General features: G+C 41.3%; 2 protein-coding genes across 14 annotated transcripts in view; both read right to left on the minus strand.

Annotated features, from left to right (window-relative positions):
* Positions 1-13,694, minus strand: part of sox6 (SRY-box transcription factor 6) — a 131,896-nt gene extending 118,202 nt beyond the window's left edge. For 2 of the 4 annotated variants that reach the window (XM_056412918.1, XM_056412915.1), the window contains exon 1: positions 11,734-11,948. The gene's annotated coding sequence lies outside the window, so the exon portion shown is untranslated. Of the gene's footprint in view, positions 1-9,020; positions 9,076-11,733; positions 11,949-13,619 lie in introns of those variants that run through there. The other 2 variants (XM_056412917.1, XM_056412916.1) reach the window with 2 other exon arrangements.
* Positions 13,695-19,967: 6,273 nt separating this feature from the next.
* plekha7b (pleckstrin homology domain containing, family A member 7b) overlaps positions 19,968-21,885 on the minus strand; it is a 66,600-nt gene continuing 64,682 nt past the window's right edge. For all 10 annotated transcript variants that reach the window (XM_056412641.1, XM_056412640.1, XM_056412639.1 and 7 more), the window contains one exon: positions 19,968-20,626. Coding sequence is in view for 1 of the 10 variants with exons in the window: in XM_056412638.1 (XP_056268613.1) it covers positions 20,604-20,626 (23 nt within the window). In the remaining 9 variants the exon portion in view is untranslated. The remainder of the gene's footprint in view (positions 20,627-21,885) is intronic.

A 21,885-nucleotide genomic window follows, 5' to 3' on the forward strand; every position in this document is an offset into this window, starting at 1 on the left:
GCAGTCTAGTTGTGAATGAAAAACCTGTAATTTAACAAATCCAGCCGTAATATAGTATCAGCTGGATAACCACAGCCGAAGAGAAAAGCTTGAGTTTGGATAACATTATTGGCCATTAGTCTGCACACTTTTAATGAATGTTTTTTTTGCTCGGCATCTTGTTAAGTGTCCTACAGGTCCATTGTCAATTGAATGGCGCACAAGGAAAGAACATGTGCATAAAGTGAGGCTGCTCAGAAGGTGGCTGAGCAATGCACAGAACAAGGGAAACAACACCGCTCTCCACCCAGCTCGCTACAATGTGGCCTTTGTGACATAATGCACTGTGCACAGCCGATTGTGGAAAATAATCCAAAATGTACTGCTTCACATATCCAGCAATAACAACTGACATCACAACCTGTGCCATACATGCCATGTTTCTGGGCACATTTTACATTTAGTGGAGAATGAGGGGGGGTAAGGAAAACATCGTCAAGCAGTTATTATATTCCCGTCATGTCCTGGGAGCCCATTACAGCATGGTAGAACTGAGAAACTCAGCCGGCAGACTCGCAGCACAAAACCTACTGCGCGCTGTTAGCTGCTGAAGAACGATGGCGTTCAAACAAACACTTTACACCGACAGATTATGTGTGTTTAAATGTTGTTAGGCATTAAGGTTTAGTTTATCCCTTCACGGGTTTAGTTGACTTCCATGTGCTGCCATTCGTGTTGGGCCAGAAGGCGTCTTTGCATAGAGCATGCAGCAGGAGGAAGGGGCTCTTTAGTGTGGCTGTCCAGACAACAGGAACATGAGGTCAGGGTTAACTACTGACAACAGAACAGGTGGGTCACATGAAAGATCACTTGGTTTTCTTCACTTGCTCAACACATGCTTCTCATTATTCTACACGTAAAACTGACGAGAGAAGGCCCTCCATGGCCACCGCAAACTATAGTTTTCAAGTATATCATACATTGCATACGAGTACACATTTTTAACTCGAGTATGCTTTGAACATTCCCTTGGGACCAAATGAAAGTGTAAATAGATTAGATTGCGTGTCCAAACGTGCAATAAGTGCTGCAAGGTAAGTATGATCTATGTAATAAAAGAAAAACACTTTTCAGGATTATTTTTCTCTGATTATATCAGACCAGCAGACTTTTAAATAAAACTAGCAGACTGGTTCCTACAGCCTTTAGAAATGTGAGTTTAAATGTATACTGAATAAAACATTAATAAATGTGCTGAAATTTGGGATTTCCATCTCGCTACAAAAAAAAATACCCACAGCTGAACCATTTACATTTTTTAAAAGGCTAAATATTTTCAAAGAACTGCCATGGGCGAGTGTGTGTGTGCATGTGTGAGTGCATGTGTGCATGTATGTGACCATATATCCATGTGTGTGCACATGCCAACCCCCTAAACGTGGTTCTAGGCAGACTGTGGACTCACAGTGAAATGTTGAAATTGGAAAATATATGACCCTTCTTTCTCTTGAATAGCCGAGAGATAAGCACCCTTTAGCAATGAAGCCAGTGGAGTTTAAGCTTATTATGAATACCTCTCAGAGCGCAGAAGCATGTACTGTAGAAATCAAAGGGAGTAATAGGCAGGTAAGCCCGTGTCATTTTAAGGAGGAAGTCAGTTGTGAAATTGTAAAATTGCAAGGCCCTGCTGACAATCTCTTGGCCTCAGAACACTCCTATAAATGATTTCTAATGGCAGTGGCTATCACATTTCTGAAAAGTTAGAAGTTTGTGTGGTTAAGAAAAAAAAGAAAGTCCATTGCTAATCTATCCATTAAATGAAGACTAATAAGACTATGTATCCTTTTGATTAAAACATACTCTGTCTGAAGTTCACAAGAATGTGCACTTTTTCACTCGTGCCCTGAGCTTCCCAAAGTAGACCTGGCTTTGCGGAACATTCCTTATGGTTTCATGTTCAATTGGCTGTGAAAGTACGCAGTGTCTTACATGCCAGACAGAGAAAGAAAGAAAAATGAGGCCATCTTCATTTTTCTAAATTTGTATTATTATGTTTTGGATACAAGAGCTTCTCAACAGATGCTTACATGAAGCGAGTACACATATATACTCACGAATAATCATCAAGTGTGTTTAGTAGCTTATTTGTTAAATGAGAAATGCTCCTCTGCTGTATAATGATGTCATCACATGACTGCCATGATGCAGAACGGACTCTGTAGCGCTCGCATATTCGACAAAAAGCACACATACAAAACACACAGGCTAATACCTACTGTGCCGTTTCTCCTCTGAATATTCATCCATGTTTCCACATCATCTGCAAGGTCTCCTAATCACAGTCACTTCCCCTTTAATCACAGAGACATAATTAGGTCCTAATAAACCATTTTGCCATCCTCTTGGAGCGCCTGTGTGTCACTCACACATCAAACCAAGAAATATGACATTAAGGGGCTGTCAACCTCAAAGGAAAGCTCCTCCAGCAGCAGCGATACAGATACTGCAGGCACACCCTCTTACACTAATTGGAATTATCGAAAGCTCCGCTTAGATGCGACACTGAAACCATGGCCTGAAGTACAGCAGTCAAAAGCATGACGATTGTGCCAACACTGAGGCTCTACGGCGTTCTCTGATGTCGGGTAATTGTTTAAACCTGAGTGGATATGGCACAGGGCCTCTTGCTGCCTTTCTGCCAAGAGAAGAAGAAGAAAAAATCTTGCGAGCACTTTTCTCCTCTATTTCGGCTTCTATTCTAATTCAGTCCAGCATGGGCTTCAGGGAAAGCCTCAATGATTCCATGTTCATCTTGGAGAACCAGTGTTGGGGATGATGATCCCTAACCACAGGTTGATAATGATGACTGTTTAATTAGAAGCCTTTCTTTGGCCTGGCCACTACCCAAACTCCTCCACCCTGCAGATGGCAACCAATACATTTAGCTTTGCTGAGGATGAGGAGGAACATTGTACCTCCCCAGTTCACCCTCAACCCCACCACGAACCAAAGACAGAGCCGTTCTCCTCGCTGACACCAAAAAAAGAGCAGCAATAGCCCTGCTGCATGTGCATATGTCGAGGCCAAGTCCAATCGTGTCTTTCTACAAACTGCCGGCATTTGTATCTAATGTTCTATTAGTAACATGTTTGAGTAAATTGAGAATTCAGTTTAAATTGTCTAGCAATGAATTTTTGGATTCCATGTTTTTGAGAAATGTTCAGTTTTGAAATATACATGAAACCTTTCCAACATTTCTGCAAAGAGTTTACCATCAATGCCTCAGTTTTTGCTACAATATCTCCTCCTTGAATCTAAAGTATATTTACATTTGCATCGTCAACTCTTCAAGCACCTGGTTAGAATCAGAGAAACCCTGCGGTCATGGTGAGTAAATGATGGTTAAGGTTGGACAACGAAAACACTTTGTTCAGTTTGGCAGAAACATCTCGAGCATGGTAAATGTTCAAAAAGTAAAAGGTCCTGTGCCCGGCCTCCTCCCTGGGACTTTACACTGCGCTACAAGAACGTCACTCTGTGAACAGCGAGCTCTGACAGTGAACGTAAATCGCTTTTGTCGAAATTAGCTGCATGTAAACATAATTGTCGGAGTGAGATTTTTGGAGGTAAAAATGTGTATATATTTGTATGCGGTCTGCAGGGTGATTAATTGTGGTCGTATAATGTGTCATCATTTTCTAAATCCAAACATAAAAAATAAAAAAACTCTTTCCACAATGTCGTTCCACTCTCCACAGAAAAGTTGTTGTAGATTTTACAAATTGTCCTTTCAACCTTTTACTTTTTCTCAGACAAGACAACTCCCCGGAGTCCTTTTGACTTCACGTGGAATATTCCTACTACCAACTATGCCATGCCCTGTTGAGACTCCGCCCACTCCTCCTCTCTACCTCCATCTGCCTGATGGATCGTGGAGGTCTGGATTGTGGAATATGCCTACTACCAACTATTCATACACTCTGTCATATTCAGTGATTGTGTTGTTACTGTGTTTTAATTTGTGTATCATGATTCCTTCTGTACACATGACCTCTATTACAACTGTCCATCCTGGAGAGGGATCCTCCTCTGTTGCTCTCCTGAAGGTTTCTTCCCTTTTTTCCCCCGTGAAGGGTTGTTTGGGAGTTTTTCTTGATCCGATGTGAGGTTCTGGGACAGGGATGTCTATGTGTACAGACTGTAAAGCCCTCTGCAAATAAACTGAATTGAACACCTCTATACGCTCGTCCTCGGGTCCCCCTCAGTGGAGTCCTCACCTACCTCCTGTCCATCCTCCTCCCTCGGACAACCCTCCTTTCAGAGGGATCTACACCCGTGCTGCCTGGCAGAAACAGCCCTCTGTGTGCCGGTGTGTATACATTGTATGTGGGTGGGTGGCGTGTGCCAGAGTGGCTATCCCCTCAGCTTGTCAAAGAGGCTCATGGGAAATATCCTGCATTGGCCAAACCGCAGGCGTTCTCTATCATTTCAGTAGATTTCTCTTTTTTTAGTCCCATTCAAGAAAGTGATTATCACAGACTTCCCTCACTGAAGCTGAACCTTGCTTATAAATGTGCAGTTGAGCCAACCAGGGGTTTCTTAAGTGCACCTCTAGACTCTGGACCCTCAAAGAACGAGCGGATGACTGTTAATTTGAATTTGGTTTAAGCTGAAAGTTCATATTTTCCAACATTAGAGTCTTACAAGTCGGCAGCGGGATGGATGAAGCTGCTCCAGTACTCACCATGCACCAGCACTGATGAGAGTAGGAAAATGTGCCATTTGGAAACTAATGAAAGGGGAAAAAGTTTGACGAAGCTTCGACTGCGTATATTTCCACCCAATAAGTACAATAAGTATTCTCGACCACCTTGAAAAAAATAACTTCACCACCGTGAATTATTCACTATAGAAATCTATTTCTTAGACCAAAGGAGACAGAGCTTGATCTACTTACACATCAGACGCGTCTAAGGCAACATGAACACCAACATCATTATTTGTGCAGTGTTTAGAGAGTCGAAGAAAACCTTCTCTGAACCCATCTTTTCACTAACAGGGTCTAACCATCCCCCGTTCTTTACTCAAAGAGCGAGCGAAAGAGAGAGATATTGTGGTTGGGTCTGCTGAAGCCATTTTCTCATAATGCACATTAAGGGCAAAGCCTTGTAACACATCCAAGTCAGTGTAAAAAGAAGTTATGCAGAAAGGAAACAAAAGACCCAGGCAACAAGAGATATATGGTTTACTTCATCAAAACTTTAGCCACAAGACCCTTTCCATCTTTTCCCCCACCCTCCATCTTTGTCACTTTGATTTATTTTTGGCATCGCACATTCGCATTTTCCAGAGGAAAAACTGTTGGGAACCTGATTTCGAGCCCAATACGTCCTTTCTTTTCCATAACTTCCTCGCCTGTTTTAGATGTCACAGTGGCTGCTCCATGATGCAAGTGGTTGTTTCCATCCAAAGAGGGCTTGGAATTCAGCGGCAACAAAGACAACGTTTTGAGGCCTGTCTTCGACAATGTAATATCAACACGCTTATCTGAACTGAGCTCTTAATCAACATTTAGAAAACTGTGTATATACAAGACATGCCGTCTTAGACCGTTGTCAATCAAACTAAAATATCTGGACAAGCTTTCTGCATCACAGTGCCACAATAATGCAAAACAGCACATCACGGTCATGCTACTTCAGCGCATGCAAATAGGACACTAGACTGTATCATGTGCTCCAATCACATCCCTCGAGAGGGTTGCACACAAATACACACTGCACGAGCACACACACACACAAATATGCACAGAGAAAGTAAGTTGCCAATCTGATCCGACAACATTTATTGTGTGCCAACAAACCAGCTCCTGACCGCAGAGTAAAGAAGCCAGAGTGGCTGGCTTAGTCACAACGATGGAGTATATTTTACATCTCATGTCAGATCACGCTGGCAGATACCAAGCCGGCTGTCGAGCTCCACGAACTGGATAATGTCTAATCGTTCGGCTTTTACAGACAGTGGAGACCTGTGTAACATGGTTACAAAAATAACTGCCGCCTTCAACAGGGTTATTCACAACAACAAGGAAATTCAAATGCGATATATGCTCAAGGCTATAAGTGTGATACTTGTCCCATATGAGTGAATACGGTTTTTCTTTGACATTATTTTGCATAAATATTGTCAGAGTCACAGCTGCCCGTGTTGGTTCAAGTGATATTTTCACAGAGTCCTTTAACGCTTCCTCGGAGACAGTGGCTTGCCCATGGGAGGACCTGATCCGAGCACAATGGGGGTGGGGGGGCTCACAAGGAAAAAGGCTTGTTGTGACGCTTTTGTGTCACAGCAGCGCACAAGTCCACATTACACTAATCTCTTTTCCCTTGTTCACTCACAAGACTCAATCTCAGGTCTTCAGAGCTTCTCCAATTCTACGAGGACACAAATCACTCGGGGCAAAAGATCACAGCTTCTTCCTCTTTTTCTTTTCCACAGTCTCAGCACTCAGCAGCAAGGTCACTCGCACAATCAATTATAGGCAGTATATCTATCCAAGAAAAGTTAATGGATTGATAAATAAGCATCATTTCTTGGTGACTTATTTGAGGTCAGTTCAACTGCAGAGTGAAAAATAACAATAAATGCACGGCTTTCTTAAACTGTCGCAAATGGTTGCCACAATAAAAAATTACGAAAAATAAACCTGGCTTTTGATTTTGCACACAAATGTCTGCAAAAGGAACATGGGCCAACATGAGAGTTGGTTTAAAATTCAGTTTCAAGCTCCTGCACTCTTGTCACACAACCTGACAGCTCTCAGCCTTGGTCCATATGCTCCGTGTGTGTGTGTTCGTACTCATACTCGTGTCCCCACGCCTGTGTGAGGGAGAGAGAAATGTGTGTGTGTGTGTGTGTGTGCGTCCGTGTGTGTGTGTGCGCGCAGGGACTCTAAAATCCACCACATTTTAATTACTGCCCGGCTGCACTGTGTGTCTCTTTGATATGTTAATACAGGCTGCCATATTATCAGACAGCCACTGTACAAATCTTCTTCAGATTCATAAAAAACAATGAGACCGACTAAATCCTCCACCTGATTACAGTCCCAGACCTATGTCGCAAACATGCGGCCACCAATTAATATGTAATAAAAAATAATAATTACAAAAATATATCAACAGAGGCTACTTACCATAGCCTAGACTGTTGCACTGGAAATCAAGAGTTAATTATGCACAACTATGCTATAGACTAAAAGAAAATGTCCAATTATTTTGAGAAAAACATTTTTGTCGGAGAGTGAATGATACAGATCAAAATGGGCCACTTAGGTTACTTGTGCAATTATGCAGTTCCTGTGAAGACACACATATTTAGTTTATTTTTTTCATCTGTAAGGCTCTAATGTCAGCAATACTGTTCACTTAGAGCAGCCAGAGGGACACCGTCAAATCTGCCCCTGCCGATGTTCAGTAACTGCTGGCGCACATAGGTGCTATTTGTTTCTAGAAGAAGAAAAAAACACATCAAGTTTAATCTTTGACATCCAGAAACCTTGATGAAATATAAATGTCCGAGATTCTAGTCTGTCTGTCTCCACTCCCTCAAAGCGTTTCATGTCAGATGTTGACTTTGTAGAGGTGATGTCCGGTCCTCGTTGGCCACTAATTTCATCCCTATTTCTCTTCTACCGGGAGTGACAACAGAGCAAACTGAGACAAGCAACACTTTCCTCGCTTTCTTTGAGCCATGTAGCGCCCAAACCCACGATCCAATATCCAAAGCACGTTGGTGTATGGGAGGCATGCATTCATTATACAGAACACCGCCTAATTACAGTGTGCATCATGACCGAGGTGACATGTTACTAACTTGTCAGAAACTTATTGTTGAATGACAAAAAGAAAAAAAAGCTATGGCATGCTCTCATCAGTTTTGATCATTGTTGAAAGATTCTACAGCAAATTAGATAACACTTAGAAAGACAGATGTCACAACATGTGCTGCCACATTTATTATCTCCTGCAGTCCTCCACCCTTCTGCTGCCCCCCTCCTCTACCTTTACCAGGCCTGCTGTTGTTTACCTCCTCTCAACTTGTTTATAATCAGGTCTCGGTCTCGGCGCTCCCTCCACTGCCACGAAGAGAGGGAGACTAGTACCTGTGTACCTGTGTACCCCCCCCCCCCTTCCTCCTCCTCCTCCTCATCCAAGCAGCGCCCTGTCACTTGGAACGAAAAAAAGACCACAGAATATATGGTTAAGACAACTGGGTGTGTAAGGTCTCAGACGTGCGGTCTAACACACATCATGGTCGGGAGAGACAGAGCGGCTTTTCGCATTTTGACGTTTCAAATCAAAAAGCAACATTAGTTTTTATCGGTGTAAAGAGCGAAGACCTTTTCTTGCAAAATATCTGAGAGAGGGAAAGTATCCATCAGGCACACATGCCAAGGCGCATAGGGGCTCACTCACACTCACACACACACACACACACACACACACACACTAAAAAACAATGACAGTTTTATAAAAAAGTTATATGTCTAGGTCCAGAGAGACTGGTGCATCCTCTTCAGAACTTTGCATTGAATAATCGTCGGTGTTACAAAGATTATTAATATTGTCGGCTCCATCAGCAACATGCCACTATTATATATGATCACACTGCTGAATTATGAATAAGAAATCATCGTATAATGAGTTGGAATTTCTTGTAATTCGAAAGAATTCTGTCTGGTAGTGTAAAAATGTTGGAATATAACCTACAGCAACACACACTTTCATTTCACATCACTGTGAGTTACAGTCGTAATAAAATTCCCAGCTGTAAAATTATCAGATTTCCTTTTTTTGTAAATAGCGTAAAAAAACAGCACAAAAGCTTAATGAATAATCAATGTGCACATTTAAGGGGAGAGAAAGACAACATACTAAAGCAATATAATATAATGCACTGTTTTTTCTTTATCTCGCTCCCCTGACTTGTCTTTGAGCTTGTAATTGTTGTCACAAGAGCTTAGTTTAAACAAATCCTACCGTTAGATGATGAGGACAGTTGGAAGTAGAACTCAAGTCAGAACAAGTCGGTTTAGCTCGTGGCACTCAGTCTAAACTCATTTTAAGATGGGCTCATCCACAACGTTTCTCTTCCACTGAATAAAATAAATAATAAAGAAAGGCTCTCATCGCAATGAATGATGACGAAAAAAAACAAGATTCACAGCAGCAACGCTGCTCTTGCAACACGGGAGACATTGGACTTGGACAGAGTGCAGGATGTGTTTAGACAAGTGAGCCAGGTGGCTTCTCCCTTCATGCCAAATGAAAGTCCTACAAATCTTTGAACTTACTCAACGACATGCGAGTAAATATCTTATGCTGACTCCAGATAGGAAATGCTGCTTTTCTCAGTCTTGCTTTTCTTTTTTTTAAAAGCTCAAGATCCACCCACAGATTAGTCGTTGAAAATACAGAAAATATGCAAGGCCATGTCAGTATGAAATATGATGATTATGATACTATTGCCTTGCAGTTCTGTTAAGATAGTAAAATATGTCCTGCTCTTTAATAATCATTGTTGCCTGGAAACGATGTGCTTTTATTTCGCAATAATTGTCGTGGATTTAAACCTTATTCAAAAAACGAAAGACTGGTAATTTGTTAGTATGTGATACTATAAAAAGGGACACTTCCCATTTCTCAAATTATTAAAATGCACATTTAAGTTGTAGATGCATGTGGAGAGGAATAAGGCAGTTCATGCGGATGCAGATATAGTTTCCCTGCATGCGCCAAATGAAGTGAGGGATGTTAAATAAGAGCAAGTGCGGTTGTGTGGAATCAAAGAGCTGGAGCCGCTTTTCTCTTGGACTCCACGAGCCGTGTGAGACAAACTCTCAGAGACACAGCCGAGTGTCCCGGTATAGCAAGCTGGACAATGTGCTGAATGGACAGTCTAATTATAAATGTGCCATTTAGGCTCGCATTTGGTCTCCAGAACCTTCCTCACCTTATGAGGAAACGTGCGTCCAGAGCTCCGGAAAGAGCAACTGTTCAAAGGGTCACAACTTTCACTGCGACACCGCGGAGAATGACCCGCGCGAGGCTTTTTAGCGGAGCGGGTTTTTTTGAGGAGAGGTCCTTATCCTTAATTAGCCACAGGTGCGTTATTTGTGTTGTCGCACAAAACAACAACAAATCACGTGCTGTGTTTCTTAATAAATATAGAAGAAAAGGCACAGCGGCCCATTTCAAATTGAGAAAGTTTCCAGTGTCGTCACAACTGGTGAAAAGGTTGTTAAAACCAACGCAGCGGCTGGACACGGCTCGTTTCTGCGCACCACAGCGTGTCTAATTTTGGAAAACGTCTTAAAATGAGGGGCCATCTCCGCGCTGCCAATATCACGCTCCATCACTGAAATTTCACTTAGTCTCACAGTAATAGTACATCTGGAAATTATTATTTATCAATTTTGTGCAACATTAATATATGTCCTAATGTCCTATATATATATATATTATTGTTGTGTGATTTCCCAACACACACATAAATAGACTAAAGTTTATATTATGCTGTAAAATATCTAAACTAATATATTTCTGTTTAAAGGCCTCGTGATAAATTTCAGGAATTGTCTTACAGTTTAAATCTGAATGTAAGAAAATAAATAACACTTGTGAAGTATATATTTGCACTTTTTAAATAAAAAAATGTGTTTGTTCAGTCCAGGAGCGCGCATCGTCAGAGACTTAAAAGGAAAAGTGTCTGTTCAAGTGCATCTTCTTTAAATGGACAAGCCTTGCGATTGTTGAATTTAATTTATGGCTTATGCATTCTTTAAAGGTCAATTACCCTGACCTCCCGAGAAAGTTAGGGGAGAAGAATTTCCCAGGCTACGAGGTGGTCAGCAACTGGGTTTTAGACAGACAACAGACAAAAAATAAAATGAGCAACAATTAGAGCACCGAAATGTGTAACAGTGGAATGAGAGGCGCGCGACAGCTTCAAATGAACTTGTCCGCCTCGCGGGCAGAGAGGAAATGTACCGGGGCGCACGTTCACCGTCCTCAAGGAATAGTACCGCTGTGTGGACAGAAGAGAAACTGCCACCAGCAGAGGAAAGTTACGGGACGTGAAAACACAAACACGAGAGCACTGTCAACCGGTAACATCTCGAACACTTCGAAACAATCGCCTCGAGTTTAGTGAACATGGTATCGATGACAGCCGTTAAGTCCCGCTCGGTTTACGCTGAGCTGCCAGCTGCGTCCGCCGCTCGCGCGGCTTCACGCGGCTGAAATAAACACAAAGAGGAGAAAAGAAAAAAAGAAACGTGATTTCAAACCTTCACAGATGGTTTAGGTGCTCTCGAGAGTTGAGTTTGGAGGAAGTTTCGATGTTGAATTTAACGCGTATTCACACCAGTCGTGAGGTGAACTCGAGCTCCTGCATCGCGCCACTCTCGTCTCCCGTGTTACTCCGCTTGTTTTGGGGTTTGAACGCGACGCGTCAAACAACCGCAACAACTGAAAGTTTGTCTGTCCTCCTCCGCCGTTACAAAGTGTGCGAACCGGTGTCAGCACAACACTTAAATAACTTTCTAAAAAAGAATCGTGTGAAGCCAAACGCACGCGCAGTGGCGGGGACCAGTTCACTGACAGCGCGCTCGACTTTTAGAAATCAGCAATACACACAAGGGGAAAATATATCAGGACAACATAGAAAAAGTAGAGCAAACGTGTTCTTTACCTTGATGACCTGAGCCGTGGAGGAGATGTATATGCGTCCTTTCCCGGGGCGTAAACACCACTAGACTAGCTACACTTTGTAGAGAAGGACCACTGAGCTGCTGCTGTGTGTGTTCAGCGACAACTTCAGTCTGCTCACTCGGGGTCCCGTTTACTCTCTGTGAAGTTCAGCTGTCCGAAACTACAAGCACCTTTTGTTGTTCGCCTATCTGTTCTTTATCTCCCTCCCTCTCTCTCTCTCTCTCTCTCTCTCTCTCTTTCTCTCTCTCTCTCTCTCTCTGTCTCTCTCTCTCTCGCTCAGACAAGAGAAGACGATGGGTAGAGCTGCTGTCAATCTTGGCAATCAATACGCGCAGCCATGTCGCAAGTATTCAAAGCATTTCCCGTCGTGCAACATCAGAAAGTGAGTGGCCAGGGCATTGATCTGAGGAAGGCAGAGAGGCATGACTCCCCCTCCTCCTCCTCCCCCAGACAAGAGACGAGCGCGCGCGAGAGAGAGAGAGAGAGAGAGAGATGTGTGTGGCGAAATGAAAGTGGAGAAAGGGAGGATGGTTGTGCCCGTAGTTTAGTCACTTTAACAGGATTACTTAAATGAACATCTATTACAGGTGCAGCGACTGCAAAGTTAGTTTTAAAGAAGCTGCACTTCAGTGGCACAGTCACACTTTTTATTTATTTAGTTGGAGGACAAATAACGCACTGACCCTTACAACTTTAGCAAAAACATGTTTTAAAATGACCGGTTTTTTAGAGAAGAATGGGCCCGCTGACATGAGTTAGTGAGAGCATGTGAGGTTAGACTCGTGTGAAACAATTAAATCATGCAGCACCTAAGATATACATACAATTGTTTTCTCATATCTCTTTTTATCTCAAGACATTTTGATTGACACACAACGCAGATATCTCCCCTCTTATGAAATTGGCAAATTGCATGGACTTTTTACTCCTCATCTTTTCTAGAATTTCAAATAATTATTTTTGAGAGATTATCTAACAAAATGTATACGTCCAATATACTGTATATGTTCCTCTCGGCATGCCCGGCGTTTATGATTTGTTTTAATGCTGTTTATTTATCATAAGATAAACAAATTATGACATTAAAAAAATTATACAAAATCATTTGAAAAAACAAAACTCATGAAGGGGTCCATTTTCAGAGGCATATAATTAAGATTAATAGATTTTAGAAATAAGAAAACAATATTCGTGTGTAAAAACGAATATGTAATAAAACTGTCATTGTTTTTAGTGTGTGTGTGTGTGTGTGTGTGTGTGTGTGTGTGTGTGTGTGCGTGTAATGTCACTAAAGCGTTATTTTCCAAATTCAACAAATTCACTTTCAGTTATTGCTAAATATTATTTCTTATTTTTTGTTTAACACGTTAAAGAGTCAATGCGTTGCATCAGTACGTTATTGTATACTCAGTTAATGTTATATGTAAAATAAATCCTCTTTTGTCTTTTGAAACAGATCCGTTTGACATCTGAAATTAAAGCAGAAGTCCAGCGGCTGTCCCAGGATCAGTCGCCGAAACAGACGCTTTTACAATGAGACACTTATCTGCACTGAATGAGCATGTGTTTGAAATTATCAGCTGAGTTTGGAGGAGGCCCAAACATGTCAAACACACCAAATAAAGTACGATAGGAACGTTTAGAAATCAGAGAATAGTCCGAATAGGAAGGCATGAGACCGAGACAGCTGACGGAAAAAGTTGTAATCTAGAAATCAGCAGCAGCATTTTATGACAAGTAAGAAGGGAGAGAAAAAAGCACAGTGCACATTACAACACTCACTATAACACCGATATTCAACATGTCTTAAGTGTCATAACAGCAGAATAACAGGGATCACACAATATAAATAAGAAAGTTACTTACAAAGAGAGGAGACAGCAGGAAGAAATTCTGATTGTTAACTGCAGTCACATAGAGCTACAAGAGGGAGAAGCAGAGAAAGAGAGAAGGAGTGAGGGACAGAGAGAGAGGGAGAGAGAGAGAGAGAGAGAGAGAGAGAGAGAGAGAGAGAGAGAGAGAGAATTGGCTACACAACTCATCCACAACACCGTATCAGCTCAGACTCCCGTGCGCCTCACCGCCCCCCTCTTTTTTTTTCAAGGGGAAATAAAACGCACCACATCTCCATCAAGGAGCGTCACACAATGTCCAATGCGCCTGAATTAATTTTCCTTTTAGCTTTAAGTTTTAATTCTCCCTTCTTCTTCTTTCTTTCTTTTTGCAGTGAGAACGTGTGTTCATTTCCCTGGTGAAATCTGCTTGAAGGGGGGAAAGCGTAAGGGAGAAAAAGAAAAGGACCTTTCAGAAAGAAACTTTTGCAGGCTGCAGCCAGGTCTGCGGACTCCTAGACAAATGTGAAACCATAACACGTGACAGCCATTTGACCAACACAACAACCTCACACACAGTGAAGCACGCACGGTTCAATTATACATACTCTTGCAACAGTCTAACCTTTCTATTTCTCAGATCCACGCGTGATGATTCCGATGTGCTCAGTGCGCAGTCCTCAGGAGCCCACGTACCGCGCCTGAGATGCGTGTTTTACGTGACTCATACGCCACCTTTTGGCCACTGCGCGAAACACCGGCAGAAATCCTCCTGCCTGCAAAAAGCAGATGCAATAAAGACAAAACCAGAGATTTTGGATCACAACACTCAGCCTATTACACAGGCTCATTGTAAAGAGTGCATCTTAGCAGTGAAATAGTTTCCTTTAAATGCTTGAGCGATATAGTTTCGGACTTCATTGCTGCTTTAAAAATGCGGTTTTTAATAACTGAAACAAAATGCCCCCCAAAAATAAACATGACTCATTGTATTTGCCTATTGTGGGGTTTACCACCAGGCTGCCTGTGTATAAACCCCCTGTTCGTCTCACATTGTAAGCTGGCTTCGTACTGTCCGTGTTTTTTGTGTTCCTGTTCTGGTTTCTTGGGTAAAGATGTTTTTGTGCAATAAATTTGTGGCGTTTATCCTCTCTCTCTCGTCCTCACTCGTTGCGACAACGAACACAGAGCTGAAGCCACCAGCCTGGACCTTCCACTTCTTTCCCACTGGGTTCCCTTCTACCCGGTAAGTTCTGTACTTCTGGAGAGAGAGGAGTCCCTCGTGCCGTGGGGCTGGCGGCTCCGTTCCGTCCCCGTCCCGCTCCACGATGTTCCCAACATGTGGTCTCCCTCGGGCCCCTGGCCCCCGTGCCAGTCCCCGATGTTCCGTCACAGGCTCCAGACCCCGAGGTTCCAGTCCACAATGTTCGTTCCGTCCCAGGCTCAGACCCGCCGAGGTTCCAGTCCACCGGTTCCGTCACAGGCTCCGGACCCTGAGGGACCTGAGGTTCCCTGGTGTTCCGTCGCGGCTCAGTCCCGGTGTTCGCCTCCTTCCCCACCCCGGTTGGTTCTCCTCATCCTCCCTCGGTCAGTCACAGTTCCAGTGTTCGTCCGTGTCCCGTCCTCCCCTCCCGTGCGTCACCGTCCGTCCTAGCCTGGTTCCCGCCGTCCCCACCTGGTCTGGTCCCCCCCAGCCCCATCCCCCCCCCCCCCCCCCGGTACCCTGGGACTGCAGGTCCTGAGCCTCGCCCTCCTCTCCGCCCGGCCCTCGGACTCGCCCGCGCAGCCCTCCCCCTGGTCTCCGTCCTGTCCCGGCTAACATTGAAAGATGATTACTTATGGGTGCAGCTGAGCAGGTGCCAGCGGGTGCCACATAGTTCTCAAAACTCAAGTTTAGGCGACTATTTCTGGAGGCGATTGTAAGGGCTTCTTCTTCCTCTTAACTCAGATGAGTGCATGACGCCTGCATGGAGAGCAAAAAAGACTTCAACTTGTTGGGGGGTAAGGCAGATACATTTGCATATCCTGTGAGTCTTTGATGCATTTTGAAATTCAAGTCTAGTCCATAAATATTTGAAAAGGAGAGTGCATAAAAATCAACATTTTTGTTACATTAAATTAACATGTTCTTCTCCTGTTCTGCATGGTTAATTAGAGACTGCCATTCAGCCAGTGAGTTAGGATGGAGTGTGTGTGTGTGTGTGTGTGTGGGGAGGGGGGGGGGGAGAGTAGGTTATTTAAAGGTGTGCAGCTGATTCATGCTCAGAAATTCAGGGATTTGTATTTCAAATGATTCACAATGACCTATAAAGGAAGAAGATTTCAAGAGTTCTACATTAAATTTGAGAGTGACCCTACTCCAATTCAGATTTTATAAACTATTAATATATATGCTTATTAAACACATAACACACTTTAATGTCGCTATATGGACATTATTTACGTGTTTGTCTTTATTCGATGCAATTTCAATTCACTTAATTTTGTGTCTTCAAAAATATAATGTGATCAACATAGAGTTAAAACACATCCAATGCATATGAGCTAAATTATTAATATAATTAGAGTAGAAAGCAGAATAATGCTGGAAAAATCACTACAAATAATAACAAGAGCAGAGGTTATAATAGAATAGTCAACCCACAACAGATATTATATGTTTGATAACAAGCTTTAATATTGTTGTTGTCAAATACTGGATAACCACGTCTTCAGTAGTTTTAAATACATTTAGAAACAGTTGTAAAGCTGCTGATCATATGAACATACAACACACTGTAATATTGTTAGGGCCCAGTGTATTAATATCTTAGAATTGCTATTTATTAGACTGTATGATTTTTAGATCTAACTCTATGATATATAATATTGCCATATGTGCATAATCCCATAAGAATATGTATTAATAAACCAGGCATATCTTTAATTCATTTATATATACCTCATAATGTGTAGCTGCATAGTGACTGAAATAAAAGTCCTGACACATCTTTGTTTTTCACTTGCTTAACGTTATTATAATGTTGACAGGCATTTTATTATTGACAAGTGACAAAGTAGCAGCGGCTCGTGAAAATACAGATGTCTATGTTTCTGAATAGATATAAAGAATATATGTTGATCTTTGTAAGCAGTAACCCAACTCTTATTTAAGCATCGTCCTGGATTTGGTTTAGATGCTCTATAAAAATGTTTAATGTGTAACATACTTTAAGGATATCCTTACCACAACCCGACCACAAGCTTCTGAACATTCTGACCTGCCATCAGTGAGACGGTCAATGGTCACAACCGCTGACACAAACCAACACAACTTAGTCATTATTGAATGCCAGATATATGCAATTAACTCTCCCACTATTTGCATACATTCGTCTCGCCTCTCTCACAATTGGACTTGCAAAGTGGGACGCTCTGTTCTCATTAGTTGACCCAAATCTCTTACTTGTAACTCTGGATTTCATCAAAGTTTAGTCAGGATCTAATATTTCCTTTCAAGTTAACACAGAACCACTGATTAATCATGTTGAAATAAGGAGTGCAACATGCCAATTCTAATTATATACTTATCAGGGACACCATCATACAGCCTGTGCCAGCAGTACTACAAATATCAACTCTGTAGGACTCATGAGTATACACTCTAATCCAATTATTGATGGTACTGTATATGTGATGTATACTTCTAAATACATTACCTGTTCTGTGTGTTTTTAAGGCCCCTTCAAGTACATGGTGAGGTGACAACTTCCTCTTCTTCAGCAATTGACACACAAGTACACATTTTTTTGTTCGGCAGCTACAACCTTTGTATTTCATCAAAAGTCATCTGAAGTGATGATCTAATCTGACTGGTATTTATATATAACAAAAATAAAAATAGACATCACCGTGATAGTGCACTGTAGATCCAAAGATGCACGCGTAGCCTCTCTGTTTGAGTCACTGAACATAGTACATTTCACTTCGATCAGTGTGTGTGTGTGTGTGTGTGTGTGTGCACAAAGCTGCTAGATTAAAGAGGAGGCCCTGGGGCATTTGGTTCATTTGCAAAGCAATTGCTTTTATGTACAAAAAGCCCAATTCACTGTAGGTATTGTAAAAGCCTTCCGTTTAAGGGACATTAGATTAATTCCTTGTTTAGTGTAACACAGCATTTTCTCAACACACACTTAATCATTTATGTTGAAGGAATTGTGTTATCTTACTGTTCCTTACATTTAGCAGGTAAATGTATTCTTCAATATTTAATATATTTACATTTGTATCATCTCCCAAATGGTAGTCCAATTGTAAAACCTTTGAAATCAATAATTACACCAAGGCATTGTTTTAGTTACTGCAAATGGTCAATGTGGTGCAGCATAACTGTAATTCAGCCTTCTCTCTATTCTTTTTAAAGCACTCACGCACGTTCGAAAGAATATTCAGTGATTCCTAACTCTTCAATTATTCAACAAATCACCATTCCATTTCTTACATATTAAAATATCGACCGTATGTGGAGTTTGAAAATGATAAAACGGCATAAAATACTATTTTGAAATCAAAGCACCTATTGCATCGGCTTCCTTGGTTTTGTATTGTACAATTGCGCTACAATCCGGATCCCCACTGTGCCCCAAGGAGGTGCCGGCTGTGTTTCCACTGTAATCCTCAGACATTCACGGCGAGTAACAATAATATTTATGTGATGGAAATATGTATCATTGGGAATCAGTGCAGGATTTCTCCGTTCTCTTCCCCCAACAGTGGAAAAGTGTGAATATGTAACACACAGCAGTGAACAATATAGACCCGAGTACAAGGTCAGACTCCTCAGCATGGTCTCAATAGGCTCTTCCTTTCAACGTGGAAAAGGAAACCTGACACATGAAGTAACAAGTCAAAGCTTTAACCTACGATGCTTTTAACTGCCACTTAACTTGAGACAGTGTCATGGGGCACACTTACTTTATTCATGTAAAATGCCTTTTTTTTTTTACTGCTGCTTAATTACTATCTTGTCTTTGCTTGACATCCCTGTCAGGAAACCGAGCAGAATGTGTCTTAGTCTTTCTGCATCAGTGAATCCAGTAAGTATTTAGTTGCAGATTAATGCGTGAGGCCTTGATTGCCTTAAACAGAGCAGGACCCAATTAGCATAATAGGCCCTCTTTCATTCTCTTTGAAGTCCAGAGCATAGAATAATAAATGTATATGAACCAGCAGCCAAACGTCAATACATGGAAATGCCACAATCCTCAGTGGAGGGTCTTGGGTGAAATGTCTGCAGGAGGAGGGAAAAACATCCCATTTTATTGCAAAATAAGCAGAACAGAGGATGTGATGGGTCTCCTAGCCACCAGGGCCAGTAGGCGCTGTGGGGCCCCGATCCTGGAGGAGAGATGGAGGATGTAGCTGCCGAGGGAGGTGCAGCCTCCTCTCTCAGGTGTTTTCAAAGCGCACGACGATGCAGACGAGTGAAGGTAATTACTCTCCAATTAAAGATAAAGATGTCACTTGGGAGGCAGCCACATCACAACGGCTCACCATCAGACAAGCAAAAGAAGGCGTGGGCGCTGTATCCATTTAAAGTGTGCGCATCACATCCTATCAGCGTATATATGTTCCGCAGGGATTCGTGATAAATGTAACATGATAAATATTTGTGTTGAAGACCACAGGCTTTGGTAATAACCGCACCGTCGCACTTTCTGTTGAAAAACATTTCCTCTATATTCTTTTCTTTTTGAATTAGAAGATCAATACATGTATTTCTCTTGGGCTTCTTTTACAATGCAGACATAGTTCATGATTTAAAGATATGAATTCTGTACTTCGGAATCCAGAGTTATTAGTATCCACCTTCTTGGTTGAAAATACACTGAATTAAAAATGCCCTTTTGAGATGGAAAAGCTTTGAACTTACGAAACATTTCAAGAAGCCTTTTTTTGTATTGAAGGCTCACCTCCTTTGAGCATGCCATAGTTTGGTTCCCTTTTCAAATAATAGAATGAAGTTTAATAGGTCAAGGCAATCAATGTGCAGGTTCAAAGAGAATCTTGGAGCTATGATGAGTGCACATTTTGTACTTTTCCTTTGTACATGATTAGAATAAAGATGCGGTCGGTAAACGCATCAGAGAAATATCAGAAGGAACAAAGGTTATATTAGGTTAAAAGTTAATCACTTAAGTAAAAGTTGTCTTTCTTTAACTAATTTCTCAAACACGTCAATTACAAAGCAGGGTAAGCTTTCATTAACAGAAGGTCATATATTATAGAATTTCCCTAAATATCATGTCATTTTATTCTTGTGACTGATGTGATATTGTCATCGGACAGATCAGAATACAAATAATAATAATACAAATAAATCCATATGCAAGGAAACTTATATTGTGTTAATATCTTTAATATTCACCTTTTTTATCATTTTTTTAAAATATAAATTTCCATTGTGCAACTTTCCCCAGTCACACAGAAAATATGTTAAAGGTTATTTTCATCCTGATGTAAGCAAAAATAAAATTCATTTTGGCAAGCTAAAAGGGGACTGGCAGTGCTACAGGTACAACACATGATATTTCAAGTGGTTTGGTGTAAGAATATTATCTGAGTTTTGACAAAAATACTACCATCATGACACATTTAGTACCTGTAGTTCTTCACAATATGTACCTGACAAAAACAAAAACAAGTTCCCAGTTGCAATCAATAGCCATTCAGTGATATCTTGAAAACATGATACAGTGTACAATTCAAAGTGCAATAACATGTAGAAAATATTATTATGAGATTAACTTTTGTTAGATGTTTCCAAAGATAATTAGCACATCAGCTTCCAATGCAAAGTCTTCCATTTTCCTCTTGCTTTCAAAACTGGAAACACTTTAAGGAGTCAATGCTGCGTGAGCCTCAGCAAGGATGTTAAATGTTAAGTGCAGTTCTCGTACTGCTGTATGGAAAGAAGGAAATGTCCAAAAATCCTTTTCTTGCAGAATGCAATAGTTTGTTGTCATTGTTGAATAGCACCTTATTGTCCAAAAATTGCTTGAGCTGTAAAGTAATAAAAGAGAAGACAACGTAAGTACAAGAACAGTAAATATCAGAACGTACATAATAACCACAACAGCAGAATCTATCAAAATGACTCGAGTTTTACTTTCATTAATGTTTCAGTGTCACACATAAAGGAATGCCTGTCAGACATTGTTGCTGTCCATATACCAGCACCAAAACATTAGTCAAATACATATTCCTTGTTATATAGTATGTCAGAAAACTTTTTATTTTACGGCCAAATTACTAAAAGGCAGAGTGAAGAACAATCATGTTTAGATATTATCAAAATAAATAGCTGCCACACAGATGAGAAAGCCAAAGAATGAATGAATAAACGAGGAGGTAAACGCTATGTTCTCCATTAACCTATTATTTCTATTAAAATAAATCCAAATAGTGGATCCTTTAAATCCTTCTGATGGACACTAAACTGTGGCAGACACATTTTTATAAAGCAACTACATGTCACAGCCCACCTCTCAACAGCACACCTGAACACGGGATGAAAGAGCGAAAGTAAAAAGGTTCAGTTCAATCAAACACAGTACAACAACACACAATAAAAGCATGCAGTCAAGCCATTTCTCAAGGAATTAACTTTTCTGACATGAATGCTGCTTGATATAAAGGGTCAAAGGTCAAATGCAGCTAGACAAAATACTTCATCCATATCATATACTTCCGAAACTGAATTTAGTTATCAAATATTTGTAATTGGCTGGTGGATGGAAGTGTTTTAACAAGGCAGTAAAATGACACATCCCCCCTTTCTGCGTTAACAGTAACATTGATGATATCTGCTGGTTTTTTTCTTACTTCTCGCTGCCAGACTACAGATGGGGAGCTAATTGGTGCTGTGAATGCAGCTGTGCCGACTACTGAACTGTCATGGTGCTAAATCAAAAGGTGTCTCTTTTGTTAATTATATACAATGCTACAAACAGTTGTGTTCCTTTGAGCCCTTTCTTTCCTCAACCACCCATAAATATTTTGGCAGTGGTACAAAAAGAAAAAAAAGAAAAACAATTTACACACAATTATCACAGTGGGATGAGCAGACTGCCTGCAGATGTTTGTTTTGATTATAATGGGAGCAGAGGCAGGGCTTCCCTAACCTAGACGAGATGTGTTTCCAACAATCACAACAGAGCAGTGAGCATGCAGTGAGGTGCAAAGCACACAGGAGCCGCGCGTTAGAAAGAATTAGTGAGGCCTCGGAAACATTAGCACCGTAACGCATGCAGTCATGGCCT

Source organism: Pseudoliparis swirei, chromosome 4 (assembly GCF_029220125.1).
Source record: "Pseudoliparis swirei isolate HS2019 ecotype Mariana Trench chromosome 4, NWPU_hadal_v1, whole genome shotgun sequence".
In the NCBI taxonomy this organism is placed as follows: Eukaryota; Metazoa; Chordata; class Actinopteri; order Perciformes; family Liparidae; genus Pseudoliparis; species Pseudoliparis swirei.